The 23,866-nt window shown below is 41.6% G+C and overlaps 1 protein-coding gene across 3 annotated transcripts in view; it reads left to right on the top strand.

Moving 5' to 3' along the window:
* dpf1 (D4, zinc and double PHD fingers family 1) overlaps positions 1-23,866 on the top strand; it is a 358,128-nt gene that overhangs the window by 174,195 nt on the left and 160,067 nt on the right. For all 3 annotated transcript variants that reach the window (XM_039768120.1, XM_039768121.1, XM_039768118.1), the window contains one exon: positions 4,119-4,197. In XM_039768120.1, coding sequence (XP_039624054.1) covers positions 4,119-4,197 — 79 coding nt within the window. The remainder of the gene's footprint in view (positions 1-4,118; positions 4,198-23,866) is intronic.

Below are 23,866 nucleotides of genomic sequence, written 5' to 3'. Positions count from 1 at the left end.
AATTTGGCTGCGGTTGTTTCTTTACAGTACTTCCTTTTCTTATGTTTTGTTATGGATCCAGACATAAATAAATCCAAAGGCAAGAAACATGCAGAAAAGTCTGAGGTTTGAAAATCTCAATAAGGAAAGAAGGGACTCATAAAACCTCTGGACCAAAATAACAAGACCAGTACATGTAGTTAATTTCATTAAACAAACAAAAAAAAAAAACTATAATAATTCAGAAATATAACTCACAGACTGCAAAATAAAAAGTCAAAACACCAAGGAAGTAAAACAGCAATACAAAACAAATAAAAGATACTAAAGGAACGTACGCATCAGTAGGCTTTGCGGCCTAGGAACCAAGTTACCCAAACTATTCTCTAACATTTCAGTAATTATTTATCGCTCTGATCTTTCTGATCATAAAATAAGTCATTATGACAACTGACGAGAAGAATTCATTATTAATTTCAGAATTACAGTATTTGAGTGCCTTGTTCTCTTACACAATTTGGCTCAAAAACTAATCAGCACATCGTCATTTCATAACAGGCTTAAGTTTCGAGTTTGCTGTTTTTCCATCCAGCTGTTTTAGCACTAGACCGTCCTCACAGGCAGACACACACACTCAGTGTTTTCAGTATCAGAAGACCCTAAAACGTCAAGATCTGTCGAAAACCAGAGATCAACATTTGTGACGAATCTGAAGCTTTCGCTCCTTGGTGGGGGAGGACGCAAAGCAAAATAATAAAGTAGAAGATAAAAGAAAAACATGGGCAGTCCAATCAAAATTCAAACATTTAAGTAAAAAAAAATAAATAATAAATCCAAACCTTAAATGGTCAAGAGTCCAGGGAAGCCCAAAGAAAGGAGTCAAACAGCAAAAGCAGGAATAGCTAACGCAGTATAATTTCATCTCACAAATAGCCAAAAGCGGCATTAAAAGCAGACGTGAATCCCACCAGCAGGTGGACACCACAGGCAGCCTCGTTTCCACTGGAGAAGCTGAGTTTGGCCAACATCTGGCCAAAATGTGCTTCATTCTCAAAATTCAAAAGAAAATATTCTGTAAAACTCAAAACCAGTCTCAAAATTCCTCATAAGGGATTGGATCACTGTCAGCCGCTAGCTTTTACAGAGAAAAGCCACATTCAATCTTTATAAAAGCAGGATTTATTGGCAAAAATAGAAGTATGCAACAAAAAGAACACTTGATCAAAATAAAATAAGCTGCCTAAAAGGGCAATCCAAGGCAAACAAGGTCCAAGTGGAAATCCCCTTGCAAAATCCAGGAACCAGTTTGAAAAAGTCATAGAAATCTGCAATACTCACCAGAGCCACCTAAATCTAGCAGAGCGGATTCAAATGAACTGTGAGGGGATTCGGTTCCCAGCCTGCCTTTATAGGCTTGGTGGGCGGTCCTTTAATGGTGATGGACAGATGACCCCACCTCCCAGAGAATCCTCCCACAAAATACATGGAACATCAGAAAGCAGCAGACCACAACAGTTTAGAATAACAAGTCAGAAACAAGCCTGGTGAAAACCAGTAAAACAATCCTATCTGCCACCAAAACCAGAATGTTTTATGGCTTGCCATTTAGAGAGCGAATGCAATTTAAAAGATGGCACAGAGAAGTCAGGATTCACACAGGGGTCATAATGAGGAAGACTACAAATGAATTAACAAAGCTTAGAGTGACATGTGGCCAGAGTCGTAGTCAAAGAACAGAGTGGTAAGTCGAAAGCCAAATGGGGTCCTTGTAACCGGAGCCCAAAAACATGTGACGAATATCGCAATTAGTGGGATGTCACAAATGTTGTAACTAGTAAATTCAAAACTAACAATAAGAACTGAAGTTTTTTTTTTCTTTTGTGAATCCAATCTTGGACGACCAGGAACGTGTTGTGGCAGCTTTTAAAATATCATTATCACAATTTCTACAATTTATCTTTCTTGTCACCAGTCACCCCCTTGTATCTTATAACTGTATTTTTATATATACATTCATTCTCACATCTGCATTATCCAATTTAGGGTCACCGAGGCCTAGGATCCTATCCTGACAGCACTGGTGTGTTACCACTTTGGACCAGTGTGCCCGTCATGCACATACACCCAACAACACTCATTCATACCGGGGCTAATGGGAAATCACCAAATAAACAAACCTGCTGTCTTGGGGATGTCGGGAGAAAACCCGAGTGCCTTCAGGTAAGGCAGCCATCCACAAGCAGACAAAACCTGAGCACATTTAACCCTCGAAAGCACATCCAGTGTCTTCAGAAAGTATTCAGACCCCTTCACTTTCTGCACACTTTATTGTTTTGTGCATTTCATTTTAAATGGATAAATTTGCAATTTTCACTCATCATTCTACGCTCAGTAACCCATAATGATTAAGTGAAAACATGTTTTCATAAAAGTTTGCAAATGAATTAAAAATCAAAAGCTGAAATCTTTTTTTCATATTCAAGTTATTCAGACCCTTAATTCAGTACTTGGCAGAAGCCCCTTTGGTAACAATTTCAGCTTCTTTTTGGGTAATTCTCTACAAGTTTTACAGTTTATCCCATTCCTCTTGGCAGATCCTCTCAAGCTCCATTAGATTGGATGGAAATGTCTCTCCACAGATCTTCTATTAAGTCCGGACTTTGGCTGGGCCACTCGTGGACACTTAGAGACTTGTTCCAGGGCTTTCTTTCCTGTATGCCTCGAGTTATTGTGGTCCTGGAAGGTGAAGCATCACCCAGATTTGTGGTTGTGTGCGCTCTGGAGCAGGTTTTCCTCAAGAACCTCTCTGTATTTGGCTGCATTCATCCTTCCTTCACTTCTAACCAGTTTCCCCATCCCCACCAGTGAGAAGCACCCCATAGCACGATGGTGCCACCAACATAATTCACCGTAAAGATTATACTAGGCAGGTGATGGGAAGAGCCTGGTCTTTGCCAGACATAATAATTGGAGTTCTACCTAAGGAGTTCAGTTTTTGTCTCATCAGACCAGAGATGCTTTCCCCTTATTCTGTTAGAGTCCTTTAAACTCCATCATATGCCTGTTATTCAAGAATCACTCCCATCCATCCACTCTACTATAAACACTGATTGATGGAGTGCTGCTGAGATGGTTGTTCCCCTGTCAGGTTCTCTCATCTCATCATGAACATCTGAAACTCTGTCAGTGTGACCACTGGGTTATTTGGTCACCTCTCTGCCCAAGACCCTTCATACCTGGTTATTCAGTTTGGCCAGACAGCTAACACTGGTAAGAGTTGTCCATTTTTCCATTATTGTGGCCACCGGGGTTCTGGGAACACTCAAATTTTTAGAAATGGTTTTATCCCCCTGTCCTGATCTATGTCTCACAACAATTTGATGACAGAGGTCTACAGAGAGTTCCTTGGATTTATCCTGATATCCAGTGTACCTTTCTAAATGATGTCTGGTCTGTTCAGTTTGCCACAGGTGGCCTCCAAGCAAGTTCTCGACACATCTTAAGGAGAATTAAAGCACAGAGGATGCACCTGACCACAATCTGGAGTACCACAGCAAAGGATCTGAATACTTCTATGAATGAGAGATTTCAGTTTATGAATTTCAATACTCCTGAAAACCTTTCTAAAAACATATTTCACTTTGTCATTATGGGTTGGTGAGTGTTAATTGATGGTCAGAAATTGCAAATGTGTCCATTTAAAATTAAATCTACAACTCAATACATTGTGCAGAACATGCTGGTGTCTGAATACTTTCTGAATGTGTACAACTACATAGCATACATGAAAGAAAATAACGAACAGAGGAACTTCCACAATGATACAGTACCCAAAGGAACACAGGGAGAGCTCTAAATGGGTTTGGGTTTTGAGCTGAGGGCGCCCCACACCACTGCTCCATTGTACTTCTGCTCAAGTTATAAGTGCATAAATAAAGTAATTCTGCTTTTTTGCTCCCCTTACTATTAACTGCCTCTGATTCCATTTGAAGATGAATCAAGCCTTCCTGATGTTCCCCAAAGCAGAAACCCCTGAAAGTTTTGGACTGGCTTAGACCACCATGGTGTTATCTTGAACTTCAGGGTTGGTCGTTAGCACTAACTGATGTCCTTCTCTTTCTGCATATGCTGTGCCGCAGGCCTATGGCATTGGAGTGATGAGGAAGAGGCAGGACCCCATCTCTCTGGAGGACAGGGACAAGCCATACGTCTGTGACAGTAAGTGCAACTTACAACCAACCTTGAGAATGATGAAGATGAGCATAATGAAGTGGTGTGAGTGAAGGGCATGAGCTGTAAGGTGCATAAATGTACAGACTTCTATCGGGTACGCGGGTCTGCAATATGATGAGTGTGACATGTGGTGTAAGTGGAGTGCAAAATGAAGACCTCGTTCACGTTTAATCTTCGGTGATGAGGGTGGGATTCACTGGTCCAGGAGCTCTGATATGTCGCTGCTGTCTTGGAGTTTGTGAAATGTCCTTAAAAGCTCAGGGTGCATTGTGGAGACCTTTATCATCCAAATCAAAGCGGGTTTTGTGACTAATACATTAGCAAATATTTGTAAAAGTTGAAGCCCAAGCTGAGGAACAGGGAGTCCAAGGGGTGGGCTTGTGGTGGTCATGGTTCAACAGTTAATACATAAATAGTGCCGGGCTCCATTCATGTTAATCAGTTTCAAGCTCTTTGTGTCTTGATGTACTCCTTGTGTAGTTGTAAAGTCTGTAACTGTATTTTACTTGAGAACTTGTCACAGCACTGAACAGAATAGAATCTGAATTGAATTGAATTGAATTGCAATTTATAGTTGAACGCAAACTATAGAAATAAACTAAATATAATTTCATTATTTCAGCTGCTGACCAAAGCAGCAGATTATTTAAGTAAATATCCTTAATCATGGATGTCAGGCTTAACCACCTTAAATATAAATTGTGTGATGACATTACGTCACAATGACGGTTGTCCTGAAATGGGAGCCGACAGCATTGCCGCACACAATGTGATCGCAGATGGGAAAATAGCAGGCGAACCAGCAAAGAAGAACTTTGATTAGAAGTTTTGATAAGAACAGGCCACTTAGCCACAAGACAAGCTTGTCACTTTCTATTCACCCATCAAGTTAAGATTTGAAGTTCCCCAATGTATAGTTATCTACTACTCTGTTTGATGACCTGTCCTCTGAGTTTATTGTTCTCTTTTTGAAAACACAATTTCCACTGGGGTGACATTTACCCTTAGACCAGCGGTTCCCAAACTGTGGTACGCGTACCAGGAGCCTTTTCAGGTGGTACGCACCGCTGTCCCTGAGGGAAAGGGAAAAACCCTTTATGACAAGCCTGTTGTGAGTAAAAACCAATGAAACTGTTTAAATACAATAATACATGGATTCCAAAATTTAGTGTGGTGCGAAATTTCGTCATCTGAATAAATAAAACCTATTATTCGAATCAGTATTTAGTTCATTTAACGCTACCATAATTCCGTTTCACGGAAGTCATCTTCTACTTCTTCACTGCTTTTGGTCACTAGATGAAAGCACAACGCCGACACTATTTAGTCTTCGGTAACTCTGCCTCACAGAAACCGCTCGCGTTTGTTGTTATACATGCACTGCCGCTGTATCGCATCGTAGTCACTAGATCTAAACACAAACCCGATACCATTTCGTCTTCGGTAACTGCGTCACATACAGGCCGAAGGCAGGATTTCGTTTCAGGGCGGAATTTATCAATTTATGTACATGCACAAATTTTTTCATTAATTTTATACATAATTTCTTCCTATTCTTTAACTTTTATTCAGATTTCGGGGAGGTTTAGACCCGAACTCCCCCCCTTACAGCTCTCCCTCCCTTTCAACAAGGTGCGGGTGGCACGCAACACAACTCACTTAACCTCGGGTCGTACTTGACGTCCAAAATTTTGGGAACCCCTGCCTTAGACGACATACAGTGCTGGTGTCTCCATGTTCTTGTTGAACTAATTAAGTAAAGAAAATCTAGAGTGCTGTCTGTGGGCAGAAAAGCAGCAACTTGTAACCGTCAAAGAGAGGTGTAATGTGGCAGTCAGACCTCGTTTGTAGATGGAGACAACATGAACTTGTTTAAAGAAAAGGAAGGACTTAAATGAGAAGTCATCAATAAATACCCATTTTAATAAATGAAAAGGTCAATAGAAAGCTATGAGAACCACACCTCATCAGATTAGAAGCTTGGATACCACGTTAATCATTTGCTGTAACTTTACATCACGCATCAAACAGACATTGCAATACACAAAATTACGTCTTTTGTGTTTCACTGTTTTACACTAATACCGCGATTCCCAGATGATCAAAGGGCGAGTTTGTTTACTAAGCAGCCAAGCTGCTTCCAACTCGAGATAAAATGTTTGAGAAAACATAATCCAAGACACGAAATTCATGCTGTCACCATAGGCTTTGGTTTCAAGAAGTTATAGATTACCCGTTATTTGAGTATTGACCATTCATTCTTACACAGTACGGGGAAGGACCTCCTCACTCATAGGACTGCACCTCCAGTTAAGCACTCACTCCCTCTGTTGCTCGACTCAGAAAATTGTCTTCTGTCCTGATTGGTTAAACTTCACCCTTAATTCTCCTACGTATTTCAGAACCCGTCCCGTTCCAGTCCCGATATCAAGGAGCCATGTCACATAGTTGCAGCACACTGTAGCTTGTGGAAGAAAAAATTTGAGTGCTTTTGCCATAATAGGAGTGGGGGCATGCTGTAGCGCTGTGGAATAGCCTGGTAAGGAGTAGTGAGGTTAAAATGTAACGTCTTTGTAAATTGTATTGTGTAAAATAAAAAAAGAATGGAATGCTAAACATTTGAAATTGTATGGATGCAAGAAACTGCAAAGGCTCAATGGAAATGTGTAGGGGACTTTAACCAATTAGAATAAAAGGGGTGAAGTGTGCAAAGCTGAGCAGAACATGCAGGTAAGAAATAAGCAAGTCAATGAAGTATTGCGCGCTATGTGATTAATCCGAGCTCCTGAAAGGGCCAGTCAGTAAAAGTGTTAGCATTATATCACGTGTTGTGCACACCTATTCTGATAAGGAAGTAGTTATAAATAAAATTTTGTACCTCTGTTTGAGGACCATCCTGCCCGCTATGCAGCTGGGCACAGGGTTGCTCCTTTCTCATGAGAAGAAAATAAATTTAGGCGCTGATGAGCTTCCTCCTGCTCGGGATATTTTCTGTCTGACTTTCTTCCACAAGCTTAAGAAACATAACAGAGAATATGTTGAAGAGTAAGTAACGAACACACACACACCTAGGTGGGTAAAGGCTAATGTGCACAGTAATATTAAGCCACCACATACCATATTACTGTATCTATGCAGCCTGTTTACTTCACGTGACTGAATGTGTTTATTTTCAAATTATATAATGAATATTTAATGTTGAAATAAATATCATAAAATAAGCACAAGAACATCGTCAAAGATTTGGGGGGATCCACCATCTACTATCTCACAGTATATTGAGTTCAAAACGGAACTGGCACAAAAGAAAATGAGGCTAGTATATATAGGTGGATCTGCAGGAAGTGATGTTATGAAGAGACCTGCTCTTGAGGGTTGGAACCAGAAGTGATGTTATTGGGTGATTTCTTAAGTTGTTTTGCAGGGAGAGAGTAAAGAAGAGTTAGAGGGCAGCGCCAACCCCCGGTTCAGCGGGTAACATTTGAGCCTGTAAACTGTCTCCCAAACGCACGTATGTGGCAATATATTGAAATATAAATACTAGCTGCATATGGTCTTCGGGACAAAAAACAACCCGCAGACCTCCTAGCAGTTTTACTATATTGGAGAACTTGCAGAGGTGTCAGCTAAATGGGCCAGCATAGGTCGTATCCTGTCTGAGATGGACGTGTAGTTGAGTGCAGCTGTGGCACAAATTGAGCGGGAGAGGCTGGAACCCCTCTCAGGCAAAAGTATGGCAGCTCGTTGTATGAACGTACAACGTGCATAAACCACAAAGCTGAGTTTGTCTTCTTGGGTTGGGTGAGAACAACAACAACAACATTTATTTCTATAGCACATTTTCATACAAACAGTAGCTCAAAGTGCTTTACATAATAAAGAATAGAAAAATAAAAGACACAATAAGAAAACAAAATAAATCAACATTAATTAACATCGAATAAGAGTAAGGTTCAATGGCCAGGGGACAGAAAAACAAAAACTCCAGATGGCTGGAGAAAAAATAAAATCTGTAGGGATTCCAGACCATGAGACCGCCCAGTCCCCTCTGGACATTCTACCTAACATAAATGAAACAGTCCTCTTTGGATTTAGGGTTCTCAATGAAGAGCTTGATGATGATGATGGTCACGTAGACTTCTGCCTTTTAATCCGTCCATCATTGTTGGAGCATCATGAAGCTTTGAGTAGGTGGTGGTGGCGCAGGCCATCACCACAAAGAAACCGGAAAAAGAAACAGAAAAGAGAGTAGGGGTCAGTACGGATTTTAGAGCCACCATGAGTAGTTATTATAAGGAAATTGAACATACAGAGTATCAGGATTAAGTTAAATTAAATTAAATTGAAGTTATAAAAAGGCCATGTTAAAGTAATATGTCTTCAGCAGTGTTTTAAAGTGCTCTACTGTATCAGCCTGGTGAATTCCTATTGGCAGGCTATTCCAGATTTTAGGTGAATAGCAGCAGAAGGCCGCCCCTCACCACTTCTTTTAAGTTTTGTTCTTGGAATTCTAAGGAGACATTCATTTGAGGATCTGAGGTTACGATTTGGAATATAAGGTGTCAGACATTCCAATATATAAGATGGGGCGAGATTATTTAAGGCTTTATAAACCATAAGCAGAATTTTAAAGTCAATTCTGAATGACACAGGTAACCAGTGTGTAGTGACATCAAAACTGGAGAAATGTGTTCAGATTTTCTTTTCCTAGTTAGGATTCTAGCAGCTGCATTCTGCACTCGTTGCAAACGATTTATGTCTTTTTTGGGTAGTCCTGAGAGGAGTGCGTTACAGTAATCTAGTCGACTGAAAACAAACGTGTGAACTAATTTCTCAGCATCTTTCAGTGATATAAGCGGTCTAACTTTACTTATGTTTCTTAAGTGAAAAAATGCTGTCCTAGTGATCTGATTAATATGTGATTTAAAATTCAGATTACAGTCAACAATCACTCCTAAGCCCCTACTATACAGTGCAAGCCAGCAAAGGGACACGAAACGTCCAGCACTATTTTCTCCCTTAAAGGTAGCCAGTAATTTAACATAAATAAAAAGAAGAATACTGATCAATCTCGGGAATGAGTCAAGTACATAACGCCAGTCAAAAAGTGGCCGAGCAGCGTTTTGATCTTTATCCACCACTGTGGAGGACCACCTGATGGCACTCCAGATGAGAAAACCACCAATGAAGTCCTAAGTGTAATCCTGTCACTTTATGGGAAAGAGACCAGCAGCCTGGTGTTCCTGTTTCAAAGAAGCATAGAGTCTTGGTGTGGAAAAATGCAGGCCTTTATGTCGAAAATCACTTCTTCAGTCGTTTGCCCGCTTTGTACTGACCAGAGTCTTATGTTGAGTCCTGCAGTGGGTGTAGTCAGCTTATCCTTTCTCACCTCAAGGCCATTTGATTCTAAACTTGACGTGTAGCTCTTTCAATTCAGGGAGGTTATATTCAATAGATGTTCTCAGACAGTGGGAAGTTGTGAGGCTCTCTGCTTACTTAACATTAAAATCCATATGACTGCATTTTGTTAGAAGATGGCAATGTTAGAAGCCTCCGCCATAATGCCAATCAAGACAGACTGGGCACCAGCATGCCAATGATGGATTGGTATTATATGATTTGAACACTGCATGTTTCAATGCTCTTCAACAAATGATGGACAGATTGGACTAGCAAGGTCAGCTTATTTTTATATTACAGAAGTCTACAAAGATTCTCGTATCCCCTCAATGCAATTTTCATGCCCAAAACCTCACTGATGATAATGCATGCTATTTATGGTGCTGTATAAAACAAAGACTGAGTGACAATAAAATGCCTATTAAATAAGGTGACAGACTGATGTCACAAACATCCTTTTTCTACAGTTCATGGATATTATTTAGCCAAGGAAACTTACAAATTCTGTGTTTATTATAGTTGCTTAAGTTTTTTTTTTCTTTTCTTACAAAGAGTCCTCACCCCCTTGGAAGTCTTCACATTTTTTTGTTATTCTGCATTGAATCATGATGAATTTCATTTGGCTTGACAGAAAACAACTCTTTAATGTCAAAGCGATGAAAGATCTCTGCAAAGTGGTCTAATTAATTACAAATATACAACACAAAATAATTGATCATATGAGCATTCACCCTGTTCAAATCAGTATTTAGAAAATGGTGGCCATAACAGCTTATAAGTGATTCACTCAGGGTCAAACACTAATTCAGAAATGGGGAATGAACTGGCAGTCTTAAGATTTAAACTTCACCACACCATAATGCTTGCCAGTCATTTTGATTTTGTGACCAGTTTGTTAAATGGTCTCAAAATGGTGACACTATTGTTACCATTGTTACCACCATTGGCACCCCTGCCACCTCATGGTTCAACGCCCTGTGTTTGCATATTGCAGCGTATAGTTGTCCATGTGGGCTTGGCACCTTCTCTCTATGTCTGTGACGGTTTGCTCTGACACCGTAAAGATGAGCAGGTTAGCCTGACTGGTTTCTCTGCTATGTGTGTGTGTGTGCGCCCTGCTGTCAGGGGTGGAGCTACTATGAGACTAATGAAGCTTAAACTTCAGGACCCCTAATCCCTGAGGGGGCCACAGAAGCAAGTTAAAATTTTGGGTGTCCACTGTATGAGAAGTGGGGTTTAAAAAATAATTTTATTAATATAATAGTCTCATGCATCCATCCAACCCTCTATATCCTAACTACAGGGTCACGGGGGTCTGTTTGAGCCAATCCCTGCCAACACAGGGCGCTAGGCACGAAAACAAACCCCGGGCAGGGCACCAGCCCACCGCAGAGTGCACACACACCAGGGATAAGTTAGGATTTAGAACGCACCTAATCTGCATGTCTTTGGACTGTGGGAGGAAACCCGGGAAACGAGCCCAGGTGTCCTTACTGCGAGGCAGAAGCGCTACCACTGCGCCACCGTGCCGCCAATAGTGTCATTCAATACAAAATAATACTTAAAATAAAAATGTAAAGGTTATTATAGTATCATAGTCAATATTTATAAAAATTTAAAAACTATTAAAATTTAGAGCCAAAATGTAACATTTTTATTAAAATGATCTTATGCTTGCCGTAATCAATAAAATGAAAGCATATTTCATTGTTTGCAGTCATTGTAAAGGACAACATTTCATAACTTTTTATTTACACAAATAATCTTATACATTAAAACCTTAAAATATTCTAAACATTGACTCACTGGCCAATTTATTAAGTACACCTTTCTACAGGGTGGTCCAGATCTAATTATGCAGACTCAGATCGTCTGGATGACTTTGATTTATGCGGAGACGATTCCGGTTCTGCGTGAAGACGATTCTTCATGTCGTCAGTTCACACACTTCTCGATGGTCCAGGATTTTTCGGGTGATTTTCTATGTAATAAACTTAATAAGTTATAGCATAATGAAAATTGCATAATTAGATCTGGACCACCCTATAGTACTGGGTTGGATCCCCTTTTGTCTTCAGAACTGCCATAATTCTTTGTGGCATTGATTCAATGAGGTGCTGGAAACATTCATCAGGGATTTTGCTCCATATTGACATGATAGCATCACCCAGTTGCTGCAGATTTGTCAGTTGCACATCCATCTCCTGTTCCACCACATCCCAAGGGTGCTCTACTGGACTGAGATCTGATGACTGTGGAGGCCATCAGAGTCCAGTGAACTCATTGTCATCTTCAGGAAACCAGTTTGAGATGATCTGAGCTTTATGACATGTTGTGTTATCCTGCTGGAAGTAGTCATCAAAAGATGGGCACACTGTGGTGATAAAGGGATGGACATGGTCAACAACAATACTCAGGTAGGCTGTGGGATTTAAATGATGCTCAGTTGGTACTAGGGAGCTCAAAGTGTGCCAAGAAAATGCCACCACACCATTACAGCACCACCAGCCTGAAACCTTAATACAAGGTAGGATGCTTTCATGTTGTTGATGCCAAATTGCGACCATCTGAATGTTGCTGCAGAAATCGGGACTCATCAGACCAGGCAATGTTTTTCCAGTCTTTTATTGTCCAATTTTTGTGAGCCCGTGTGAACTGCAGCCTCAGTTGCCTGTTCTTAGCTGACAGGTGTGGCACCCGCTGTGGTCTCCTGCTGCTGTAGCCTACCTGCTTCAAGGTTTGACGTGTTGTGTGTTCAGAGATGCTCTTCTGCATACCTTGGTTGTAACGAGTGCTTATTTGAGTTCTTGTTGCCTTTCTATTGGCTCGAGCCAGTCTGGTCATTCTCCTCTAACCTCTGGTATCAACAAGGCATTTTTACCCAGAGAAGTGCCACTCACTGATATTTTCCCTTTTTCAGACCATTCTCTGTAAATCCTACAGATGGTTGTGCGTGAACATCCCAGTAGATCAGCCGTTTCTGAAATACTCAGAGCAGCCCGCCTTGCACCAACAACCATGTCACATTCAAAGTCATTTAAATCGCCTTTCTTCTCCACTCTGATGCTCGCTTTGAACTTCAGCAAGTCAACCTGACAATGTCTACAGGCCTGAGTGACATCTGATTGGCTTATTAGATAATTGCGTTAACAGGCAGTTGAGCAGGTGTGCCTAATAAAGTGGCCAGTGAGTATATAATTCTATTACAATAAACTTTACCTATGTACAATTAAAATACAGTGAAAATTAAAGGGTGGTAGATACAAACAGCAGATGATGTGTTGTAACAAAAAAGGGGAGCTGTTGACAATGCTAACATGAATCACACGAGTGTTGTCTTTACCTTTCCAACCTGACAGCACATCCTGATAGCAATCACAAGAATTTTTTTCAATAAACTGTTTATAAGGCCATCATATTTTAATTACCCCTCCTTCAAACTAACTGTTTTACTTAACAACAACAACAACATTTATTTCTATAGCTCATTTTCATACAAATGATGAGCTCAAAGTGCTTTACAGGATGAAGAAAGAGAAAACAATACAAAATAAATAAGAAAGTAGAATTAGGGAACACTAATTAACACAGATTAAAAGTAAGGTCTGATGGCCAAGATAGGACAGAAAAAAAAAAAAAATCTGCAGGGGGTCCAAGGCCACGAGACCACCCAGCCCCCTCTAGGAATTCTACATCACATCAATGACCTCAATCAGCCCTCATGGTATTCAGGGTTCACATAGAAGAACTTGATGATGATGGTCATGTGGACTTCTGGCCTTTAATCCATCAATGTAGCCACCACAGAAAACCGGAAAAAGAACAGCAGAGAAAGTAGGGGTTAGTCCGCATTATGGAGCCACCAGGAATGATAGTGATAATTAAATGCATATACAGAGCATCGGGATTGAACTAAGATGAAGCTGTGAGAAAGCCATGTTAAAGTAATGAGTTTTTAGCAGTTTTTTAAAGTGCTTTACTTGTATTGGCCTGGCGAATTTCTATCGGTCAGCTATTCCAGATTTTAGGTGCATAACAACAAAAGGCCGCATCACCAGGGCCGGTTTAAGGTGGGTGCTATTGATGCTGCAGCATTAGGCCCATTCCTGAAATAGGCCCAGATGAAAACAGACGAGCTGAACAGTTTTCCTTTGCTATATTAACCTCAAAATAATTCATGAATTCCGACTTCACTGACACGATCAAAGAATTTGCGCTTGCTAAGGCTCAAAAAGCAGCAATATAAGTAAGCAGCACTAGCGCAGTAGTTAGGGTGACAATATGCTTAGGTTAAGTTGATCTGGTTTTGCCTTTTCTGCATTAAGTGCACTTTTCAGACAATTGCTATTGAATGTTGATGTTGCATAGTTTGATGTTAATCTCGAGTTGTTACAATACTACGTCGTTATTATTATTCATGTTCAATAAAGGCTGACTGGATGCATCGCAAGCAATTAAGGCTCCTTGGTCAGTCTGAGTGCGCATATACGGTGAGTGTCGAATGCACATGCACCAATGGCGACAACAAATAGGCATTTTTGCACTGCAGCATCAAGCCCAATTTCATCTTAATGCGGCCCTGTGTCTCAGCACTCTTGGAATTCTAAGCAGACACTCATTTGAAGATCTAAGGTTGCGATTTGGAGTGTAAGGTGAGAGGCATTCTGAAATATAAGATGGAGCAGATTATTGAAGGCTTTGTAATCCATAAGCAGGATTTTAAAGTCAATTCTGAAAGACACAGGTAACCAATGTAGTGACATTAGAACTGGAGAGACGAGCTCAGATTTTCTTTTCCTAGTTAAGATTCTAGAACCTCCATTCTGCACTAGTTGCCATCGATTGATGTCTTTTTTGGGTGGTCCTCTCCTTGAGAGGAGTGCGTTACAGTAATCTAGTCTACTAAAAACAAAAGCGTGAACTAATTTCTCAGCATCTTGCAATGAGCTCTAACTTTTGCTATGTTTCTTAAGTGAAAAAATATTGATTAATATGTGATTTAAAATTCAGGTCACAGTCAATAAGTACCCCTACATTCTTTACCTCCGTCTTGCATCAAGTTTATTTCTAATAACCTCATTATATCCATTTTTGCCGATCACTAAAATTTCTGTTTTCTCCTTATTTAGTTTGAGAAAATTACTACTCATCCATTCAGAAACACAAGTAAGACATCGTGTCAGTCAATCAAGAGAGTCGGGGTCATCAGGCGCTATTGATAAATACAGTTGTGTGTCATCAGCATAGCTATGGTGGCTCACATTATGGCCCAAAATAATCTGACCTAACGGAAGCATGGAGATCGAAAAGAGCAGCGGACCAGGAGAGTTAGTTAAGTAATGATGGTGAAACAGTGTTCAATTAGCCTAAGCATATTATTTTATGACTGGTGGTTACCCAGACCGTGTTGCTGGTTGTGATGGGCCCCCATAACAGCTGAAGCTTCTGAGCCATGTAAATGTAGGTCCCCCTCTACCTGCGATGGACTGGTGCCCTGCCCAGAGTTGTTCCCACTGTGACCTGTTGGATTGCTGGCTTTGAGCACTAAGTATATTTCAATGGGCACCATGTCTGTGTGGATTTTTTCAGATGCTCCAGTTTCTGTTGACACCCTAGAGAAACATAGCCCCCTCTAAACTGGCCTAAGTGTGCATGAACATGCATTTGAGTGGGCAGGTGTCCCATTCGGGTTTGCTTGTCCTTCTTTGCTGGGTTTGGTTAAGATTGCACTTGACAAAGCAAGTTCAGAAATTGGAAGGATGGATGTTTCAGTGTGGATGACACAGCAGTGAAGGGGTAACATTTCCTATCTATAGTCACTTGATTTCGGGTGCCCACCTGGCTGTGATCCGTATAAAGACTGCATGTTCTCCTCTTTCTTATGCATTTGTGTGTTTTTAAGGTGCTCTGGTTTCTTCTCACGTCACCATAGACACGTATTTAAGGGTACTTAGCAGATTTAAAATGGCCTAATGGGGCTGTTGTTGACTAGCATGCCATCCAGGGTGGGCTCTTGCCAGGATAAGCACCAGGAATTGGTGTTAGTAGACTTACAGGTGTTGGACAGTTACTGTGAGTTTGCTGTTCAGAAGAAATCTGCTGAGTAGTCAGAGTGCCTCATGGTGGTCCAGGGTTGCTTTCTACCTTATTCCCGAGGTCACCGGATGGCTTCACCCGGATGGCTGTAAATGGATGGCTGTTTCCTCACCCTTGAAAACTCCTTGAATGTTTTTGCCTTCACAGGGATGCAGGATTAATTGGCGTCCTTTGGTTTTCAAAGGACCAGAAAATGAGCTTGATGTGATTGGTGAAGGCTTAGAAAAGACATAAGAAAATGGCATGGAAAGGTCACTCCTGACTATGTCACCAAATAAAAAGAAGGATTACACGTTTAAAAATTTACCACACTGCTTAGAATATTATATAGTAACGGGTGCTCCGTACACCCAGCTCATCTCTTCATTAGGTCTGCTCAAATTTATTTTGAGCATACGTTTCTCGACCTTTTCCCCTCATTTCACGAAGCGTCTCGCAGTTTCTAGTGCAGCACTAGCAGAACACATTGTGACTGAACTGTTAAATCTTGCCAGCAGTCTTTAAACAACAGCCATATCTGCTGAGCTTCCAAACAGGTCATCCACCTGAAGCTAAGCCTGGTCAGGCCTGGCCAGTACTTGGATGGGAGACCCTTTAGGAAAAGCTTGGGTTGCTGCTGGAAGAGGTGTTGTTGAGGCCAGCAGGGGGCTCTTATCCAGTGGTCTGAATGTGGATCCCAATGCCCTGTGCTGTAAATCAGATGAGATGTAAACCTGAGGTCCTGACTCTCTGTGGTCATCCCTGGGCATTTTTCAATGTCTTGCCTAAACTGCTAATCACAGCCTTGACCATTCTGACTCCCTAATCATCCCCTGTCTCTGATTGGCTAACTATCTCTTGTCACCCCCTTCACCACCTCATAGCTAATGTGTGGTGAGTGTACTCGAGCATGAATGGCAGCCATAGCATCATCCAGGTGGGTGCTACACCTGTCTATGCAAAGCAATTTGAGAAGAGAGAATAGCGCTATATAAATGTAATGAATTAAATTAAATGGAAACTGAAGTCAGAGCCACATAATCACCAGCTGCTGAGGAAATTCTAATGGCTGTCAACTGCCTAACACCTCAAGTTTAGAATCGAATGGCTTTGAGGTAAAAAAAAAGACCGGAAACGATAGCATGGGCAGAATACACTGATGACATACACTGCATGGCTTGATCTTCACCCTGCATGTCCAGTAGTAGTGGTCAGCAGACCCTGTGACCCCGGGTTGGATAATGGATGGCTGGATGCATACAGACCAGGGGCATCATGCATAACGCCGTGCGTAGAATTCTCACTATAACATGACGTAAGCACAAAAGCCGAAATGTGCTTACGCACAGAAAATTCCAGATGCAGGAATCTGTTCGTAATCCAACTTCTGCATTCTTCCGCTCCATAAATACCCGATCAGCGTGAAAACTAACGCACATGCACGCACCTTCTGTCCCGCCCCGTCTCCTCCCAGAATTACACCTCTTTGAATATGCAAATCAACATAAATAACCCTTAAGCTCAGTGTTGTGTGAAAAGGCAATGGAAAAGCACGGGGGAAAATAGAAGAATTTCAGGGAATACCAAGTGGAGGCAAAGAAAAAACGTACTATTTGTTGGTTTAAACAGTGATATAAACAAGAAAAGGAAGTTGATCGAGTGACATTGCGTGTCGGAGAAACAAGCTCAAGTTCACAAAGTCGCACAGTGCCCGACATAAAAAAGAAGTTGTCACATATCAAAGTCGCCGTGAAAAGGCGAGACATAGCCCACCATCCGAGTGTCATTTGGAAGCTTGTTAGGGTACAGTGAGAAAAAAAGGCACAGAGTAGGAAAAAAGAATGAAATGTTAACTTCAATCTCGAAATATCCACTTTAATCATATAGTTTATTTTGTCATTAAAGTAGAACATCACAAACTTCATCTTAAAATCGATCAATTTACTAGTTTCTCAAATCCCATCGTAACTAAAGTAGCACATTAAATGCTTTGTTTTATATTTGATCTTCTATGTGCCTATGTGTTTGAATCAGTACGTGCTTCCGTTCTTTCTCTTTCTCCGACAGAACACAGAATTCATTCGATTTGTGATATTAAAGCTCTCTGAATAACTAAAATACTGAGATGTATACTTGATATCATTGTCATGTTATTAAACAGGGAAACACGGTGCGTGACCTTCGATGAAATTATTGTAGCAGTCCTGTCTCTTTCAAACGTACTAACCTCCAATTCCTGTCCTTCCTTTTCTTTCTCTAATACCCAATCGCCACACAATCAGCTCTGTAATAGACGTTAAGCCATCTGTAAGCTTACAACGACGCTTCTTCAAAACTTTTAAGGAACATTGAAATATCTTCATAGTACGTGTTTAATTGTTCTATCCGTCTGTCCTTCCAGTGTTGCGCCATCCTCAGCAAATATACAGCGCGAGGCAGGAACAATACGTGAACTTCCTAGCGCTGCAGCACCGTGTCCTCACGTTTAAATATTAACAATACAGATTATTTAAATGAAGTTAAAGTTTTATCTGTATAATATAATCAACATATTTTGCTGCATTCCATCTTAAAAATGATATTGTCATCATATGTAAATACGCTCTTTATAAAGTGGCTCAGGTTGTGCAATATTATAACTGTAGTACAAGTTTACAGTGAGCAAATTCTAGTTATAAGTACAAACAGTTCTACAAGGAGCAGTGATTGAGTGCGTTTATAGTTCTTGGGATGAAACTGTTTCTGAACCGCGAGGTCCGTACAGGAAAGGCTTTAAAACATTTAGCAGTGGCTGAGGCAGCGTGTCCTTGAAGCTGTATACTGATAATTCTCTTTCCGATCAGCTGCTGCTGTGATTCACACTCAGATACTGTGATATAAATACTCCGAGTGGTGCAGTGAGAGAAATATGGAAAAAGATGATCCGCTGTGGCAACTCCTAACAAGAGGAGCTGAAAGAAGAAGAAGAAGAAGAAGTGAGAGTAACAATGCTAAAGCAGTTCTGGTATTTGGAATACTATGGCTATTCCCTGGACCATTATATTGTTACAAGTTAATTACAATCAGATGCATTACACTAATAAACAATATGCGGTTAGTTTCTGTGTATTTATAAAGCCGCGTCAGGAAAAGAAAGGATAACCACACAGGAACAGTAGCATTGCTTTGATGCTGGGTGCCGCCAGTCTGCAAAACCGAGCGGAGAACTTGCGTACGACAAGACATGAGGTACCGTGGAAAAGTGCGTGGCTTTACGCCAAGTGTAGGTTTTATACATCGCGATTTGAACGTGGAAAAGTTCTTACGCCACATTTCTGTGCGTATGCACCGTTTATAGATGAGGCCCCTGGCCTTTCCGCACCATGATTTTCTGAAACACGAGCGCCATACTGCGACTCTCTTTTCCACGTTGGCTTTCATGGTGGCTTTTTTCTAATTTAATGTGGTCCTCCTCAGCAGTAGGTGAAAATCAAGATGAAGCATAATGTCTTGATGCTTACCTGAAATTGAGTTATTTATTTATTTATTTTTATTTCAAATTGTTGTGGCTACTTTTAAGGGAGGGCAACACGGTGGTGCGGTGGCAGTGCTGCTGTCTTGCAGTAAGGAGACCAGAATTCAAGTCCTGTGTGGAGTCTGCATGCTCTCACCATGCCTGTATGGGTCTGTCCAAAGACATGCAGCGCTGGTGGACTGGTGACACCAAAATGTGTGTGTGCTCGCCCTGTGGTGGACTGGCATCCTGTCCAGGGTTTCTTCCTGCCTAGCACCCTATGCTCCAGCACCCACTGCAACATTGGCTTGAATTAAGTAGGTTTGAAAATGATTTGACCTTTAAGGAAGCAAGCAGTGCTGGATTTTTCTTGCCCTTTTTGCTGGCATGTGCTGCATGGCCACAACTAGGGAAAGCTCCAACCAGAAACTGAAAAAGAACAGCAGGTGATCCTCATTTTAACATGAGCGATAACCTTGAAGTCCCATCACTAAATTGGAAAGTTCAAATGTAACATGGACACACACACACTCTCTCTCTCTCAAGGATATAAAGAACACTGCAGGGCCAACTGGTTCAGGCCCTCAGCTGGAAGCAGGCTCGCAGTACTCGACACAAAGACAATTTCACAGAAGCAAGAATTTATTCTACAAAAGTAATTTCACTGATCATACTGTATGAAAGAACACTGGAGATACATTGCTTAAGAAAACAAAGCCAATGCTATGTGTTTTTTATAATATGGGGGCCAAACCTTTACACAGACCTCCAGATGAGGCCTCACTAGTGCATTGTATAACTTGAGCAGAACCTCCTTGGACATGTACTCCACACATCAAGGCGCTATATAACCTCTCATTGTTAGTCTTCTTAATGAATTCTGAGCACTATCTGGCACTTGATAGCATAGAGTCCACTACGACACTTAAATCCTTCTCATAAGGTGGACTTTTGATTTTCATACGTCCCACGTGCCTACAATAGAGTCTGCCTTCCTCACCAATTTGTCCAGGCATGAGGCGTCCTTCTTCTTTATGCTGTCTTCACAGCACACCACCGCGTAGAAGAGGGCGCTTGCCATAACCGTCTAATACAACATCTGTAGCATCTTATTGCAGATGTTGAAGGACGCCAATCTTCTAAGGAAGTATAGTCGGCTCTGACCTTTCTTACACAGAGCATCAGTATTGGCAGTCCAGTTCAATTTATCATCCAGCTGCCCTCCCAGGTATTTATAGGTCTGTACCCTCTGCACACAGTCTCCTCTGATGATCACAGGGTCCATGAGGTTCCTGGGCCTCCTAAAATCCACCACCAGCTCCTTGGTCTTGCTGGTGTTCAGGTGTATGTGGTTTGAGTCACACCATTTAACAAAGTCTTTGATTAGCTTCCTATACTCCTCCTCCTGTCCACTCCTGATGCAGCCCACGATAGCAGTGTCGTCAGCGAACTTTTGCATGCGGCAGGACTCCGAGTTGTATTTAAAGTCTGATGTATATAGGCTGAACAGGACCGGAGAAAGTACAGTCCCCTGCTGTCGACCACAATATCAGTTTTGCAGTTCCCGAGACAACCATACTAAGGTCTCTCTGTAAAATAATCAATGATCCATGCCACCAGGTGTGAGTCTACTCCCATCTCAGTCAGCTTGTCTCTAAGGAGCAGAGGTTGGATGGTGTTGAAGGCACTAGAGAAGTCCAGAAACATAATTCTTACAGCACCACTGCCTCTGTCCAAGTGGGAGAGGGATCGGTGTAGCATATACTGTAAATGATGGCATCCTCCGCTCCCACCTTCTCCTGGTATGCAAACTGCAGAGGGTTGAGGGTGTGGAGGACCTGTGGCCTCAGGTGGTTAAGCAGAAGCCGCTCCATGGTCTTCATCACATGTGACGTCAGAGCGACAGGCCGGAAGTCGCGCAGCTCACTAGGACGTGATACCTTTGGGACTGGGGTGATACAAGATGTTTTCCAAAGCCTTGGGACTCTCCCCTGTTCCAGGTTGAAGATGCGCTGTAGAGGATTCCCCAGTTCCAGCGCACAGGCCTTCAGCAGTCATGGCAATACTCCATCTGGACCCATTGCTTTGCTGGCAAAAGGAGAAAGGATCAGATAGCAGCGCCAACCCCTGGTCCGCCTGAGAAATAACGATCAACCTTCTCCCAAGCACACGTGTGTGACAATGGCCACACCAGAGCACAATGCAGGTCTTGTTACACAGCAGGACCAGACCAATCAGTGCTCCGCTGTTTCCGTGTTTTCTTCTTCAGGCCTCCCGACGGAACCGACATCCAGTCAGACCGCACCATACTCCGCATTACTGGAGGCAAACGATAATTTAAACAAGAATTTCTCCTAATGATACTCACCGAGGCCTGATGAGGCAGATGGCCTTTTTACACCACTTTCCCAATTCCTTTATACAAAGCACCGTTAATAAGGTCACTGACAAATGTGTACCAAATGAGATTAAAGTGGGCTGCCAACATTCCATCATAAGCCTCGGATTTTTTGTAACCTTTTGTCTCGCTGCTTGGCAAGTTTACAGGTTTTATACTGCCGACGTTCCGATTTGAAAATGCCACTTGAAGAGCTCCTGTCAGTTCACAAGCTCAGTATGACAACCTGAAGGGCAGCGAAATTAACAGAAGTGACCAACGCTTCATTTTTCTAAAGTCCGTATAGGGTTCACTGGCATGTCTGAACCTCGGCCGAGGTGGAACAAGCTTAGAGTCACCAGTTAGTCCAGTGGTTCCTGTTTGTTTTGTGGAAGATGAAAGCCCACTTGGACTTGAGGGAGAAACTACAAAAATGTCACAGTCCAGGAATGGATACGGTTTGCATGAAGCTGTGAGACCACAGCGCTAACCACTGAGCCACCTCACCGGCCCAAAAGAGTCCTATAGACAAATTCAAATAAAGAGGAGAACAGACTCTAATGAATCAGTCTGATGCAATTAAACTAGAAAGGCAGGAGGAAGGGTTAGATAATGGACAACCTAAATTAAAATGGAGAAAAAAAAATACCTGTCTTTATAAGGAAGGGGGGTGAAATGAAACAACAAGAGAGCAATAACAAAGCGGTGGGGAAACAAACCATTAAATTGATTGAGATTCTTGCAGGTAATGCACAAGGAGACTTTAATTCCCAGCAGAGTTAATTTGAAAGCTTTAACTCTTTCCATTTATTATATTCATACCGCTTTGATCAGAAATGTCCTTGGGAGAGGCAGCAAAGTCATTGTGAAGCCCGTTTGTCGAACATATTCTCCTGTTTCTCCTCCGTCTCCCATTCTGTTTTTTTTAAGGGAACCCCTAACGTCAACTCTGCTCCTGATCGCTGCCATGTTGAATTCGTAATACACCTGCTGTGTTACTGAACTTCAGTTTCATTTAAGCTTTTGAAATCCAGCACTTGTCTGCTGATCCCTGCAGAAGCCTCCCTTGGTCCACATGTGGACTTGTGTGGGGGCTCTGCTTCAATTTTATGTTGGCATTGGGGTCTCAAGAAGGAAAACTCTGTGACATCTAACATACTGGATGTGTTACCCGGCGTTGTGGGCCTCAGTTATAGTACCGTCATTTAATCAGGTGCACTGTGTGCAGTTTTGGCTTCAAGACTACAACAAAGACATAGCAGCACTAGAAGAAGTCCGGAGAAGAACGACTAGGCTGATTCAGGGCTACAGAGGATGAGTTATGAGGAAAAATTAAAAGAGCTGAGCCTTTACAGTTTAAACCAGGGGTATCAAACTCCAGTCCTGGAGGGCCGCAGTGGCTGCAGGTTTTCATTCAAACCATCTTCTTAATTAGTGACCAGTTTTTGCTGCTGATTACTTCTTTTAATTAACTTGACTCCGACCCCTTAGTGCAGTGAAAGGCAACCTTTTTCGAGTTGCGGCGCACGAAGTCCAAAAATTTTCTTTCAGCAAGACCTGAGGGACTGCCCATAAATAAAGTCGTGACGACACAATCTATGGACAATCGCCAATAAAAACAGTTCATTTTACAAGTTTGAAAGACATTTTATGAATTAAATTACAAGGAAGTATCGAATGCTTGCGTCACAACAAAATGTTTTTCACCACAAAGAACTGGAAAAGGTCACTGAGTTTACAAAGTTTACGATGTTGATCAGCGGTGTCAGAGCGAAAATAAGGTTCATTTTTCCATAGTAATACTCAGACGATTAAGTGGTGAGAGCTGCAGCTACAGCAATATTCTCTCGTCGGCAAGAGCCGAAATGTAGCGTTCGGATTTTCTCGTTCTATATTTGCTCCGCCTTCTTCTATCCGTACAGTGAGCGAGATCTTCTAACAACGAGACTTTTTTGACACCGCTGGTGTTGATATTATGATGAATGGTGAACAGCGAAAATTTTAACTTGCATTCAAAATAAATACATTCGTTTATTCAACAATCTGTTTTTCCAACATAAAATATATTTTTTTAAACATTATCTTTTTAATCAACCAAAAGTTCAAAAACACTAGCAATTTTAAATATTTTACAAAACTTTTCGCGGCGCCCCAAGAAAATTCCACGGCGCACTGGCGTACCGGTTGCCCGACAATGCCTTCGTTGTTTTCTTTTTCTTTAATTAGCAGTCAAGCAATAATGAGACACAAAACAAGCCACCACATCACACAATATCTGAAAATAAAGAAAGGTGAAGGTCTCAGTAAGG

This window comes from Polypterus senegalus, chromosome 11 (genome assembly GCF_016835505.1).
Source record: "Polypterus senegalus isolate Bchr_013 chromosome 11, ASM1683550v1, whole genome shotgun sequence".
Taxonomy (NCBI): Eukaryota; Metazoa; Chordata; class Cladistia; order Polypteriformes; family Polypteridae; genus Polypterus; species Polypterus senegalus.
The sequence above is the reverse complement of the archived record's forward strand: the minus strand, read 5'-3'. Positions and strand labels throughout refer to the sequence as shown.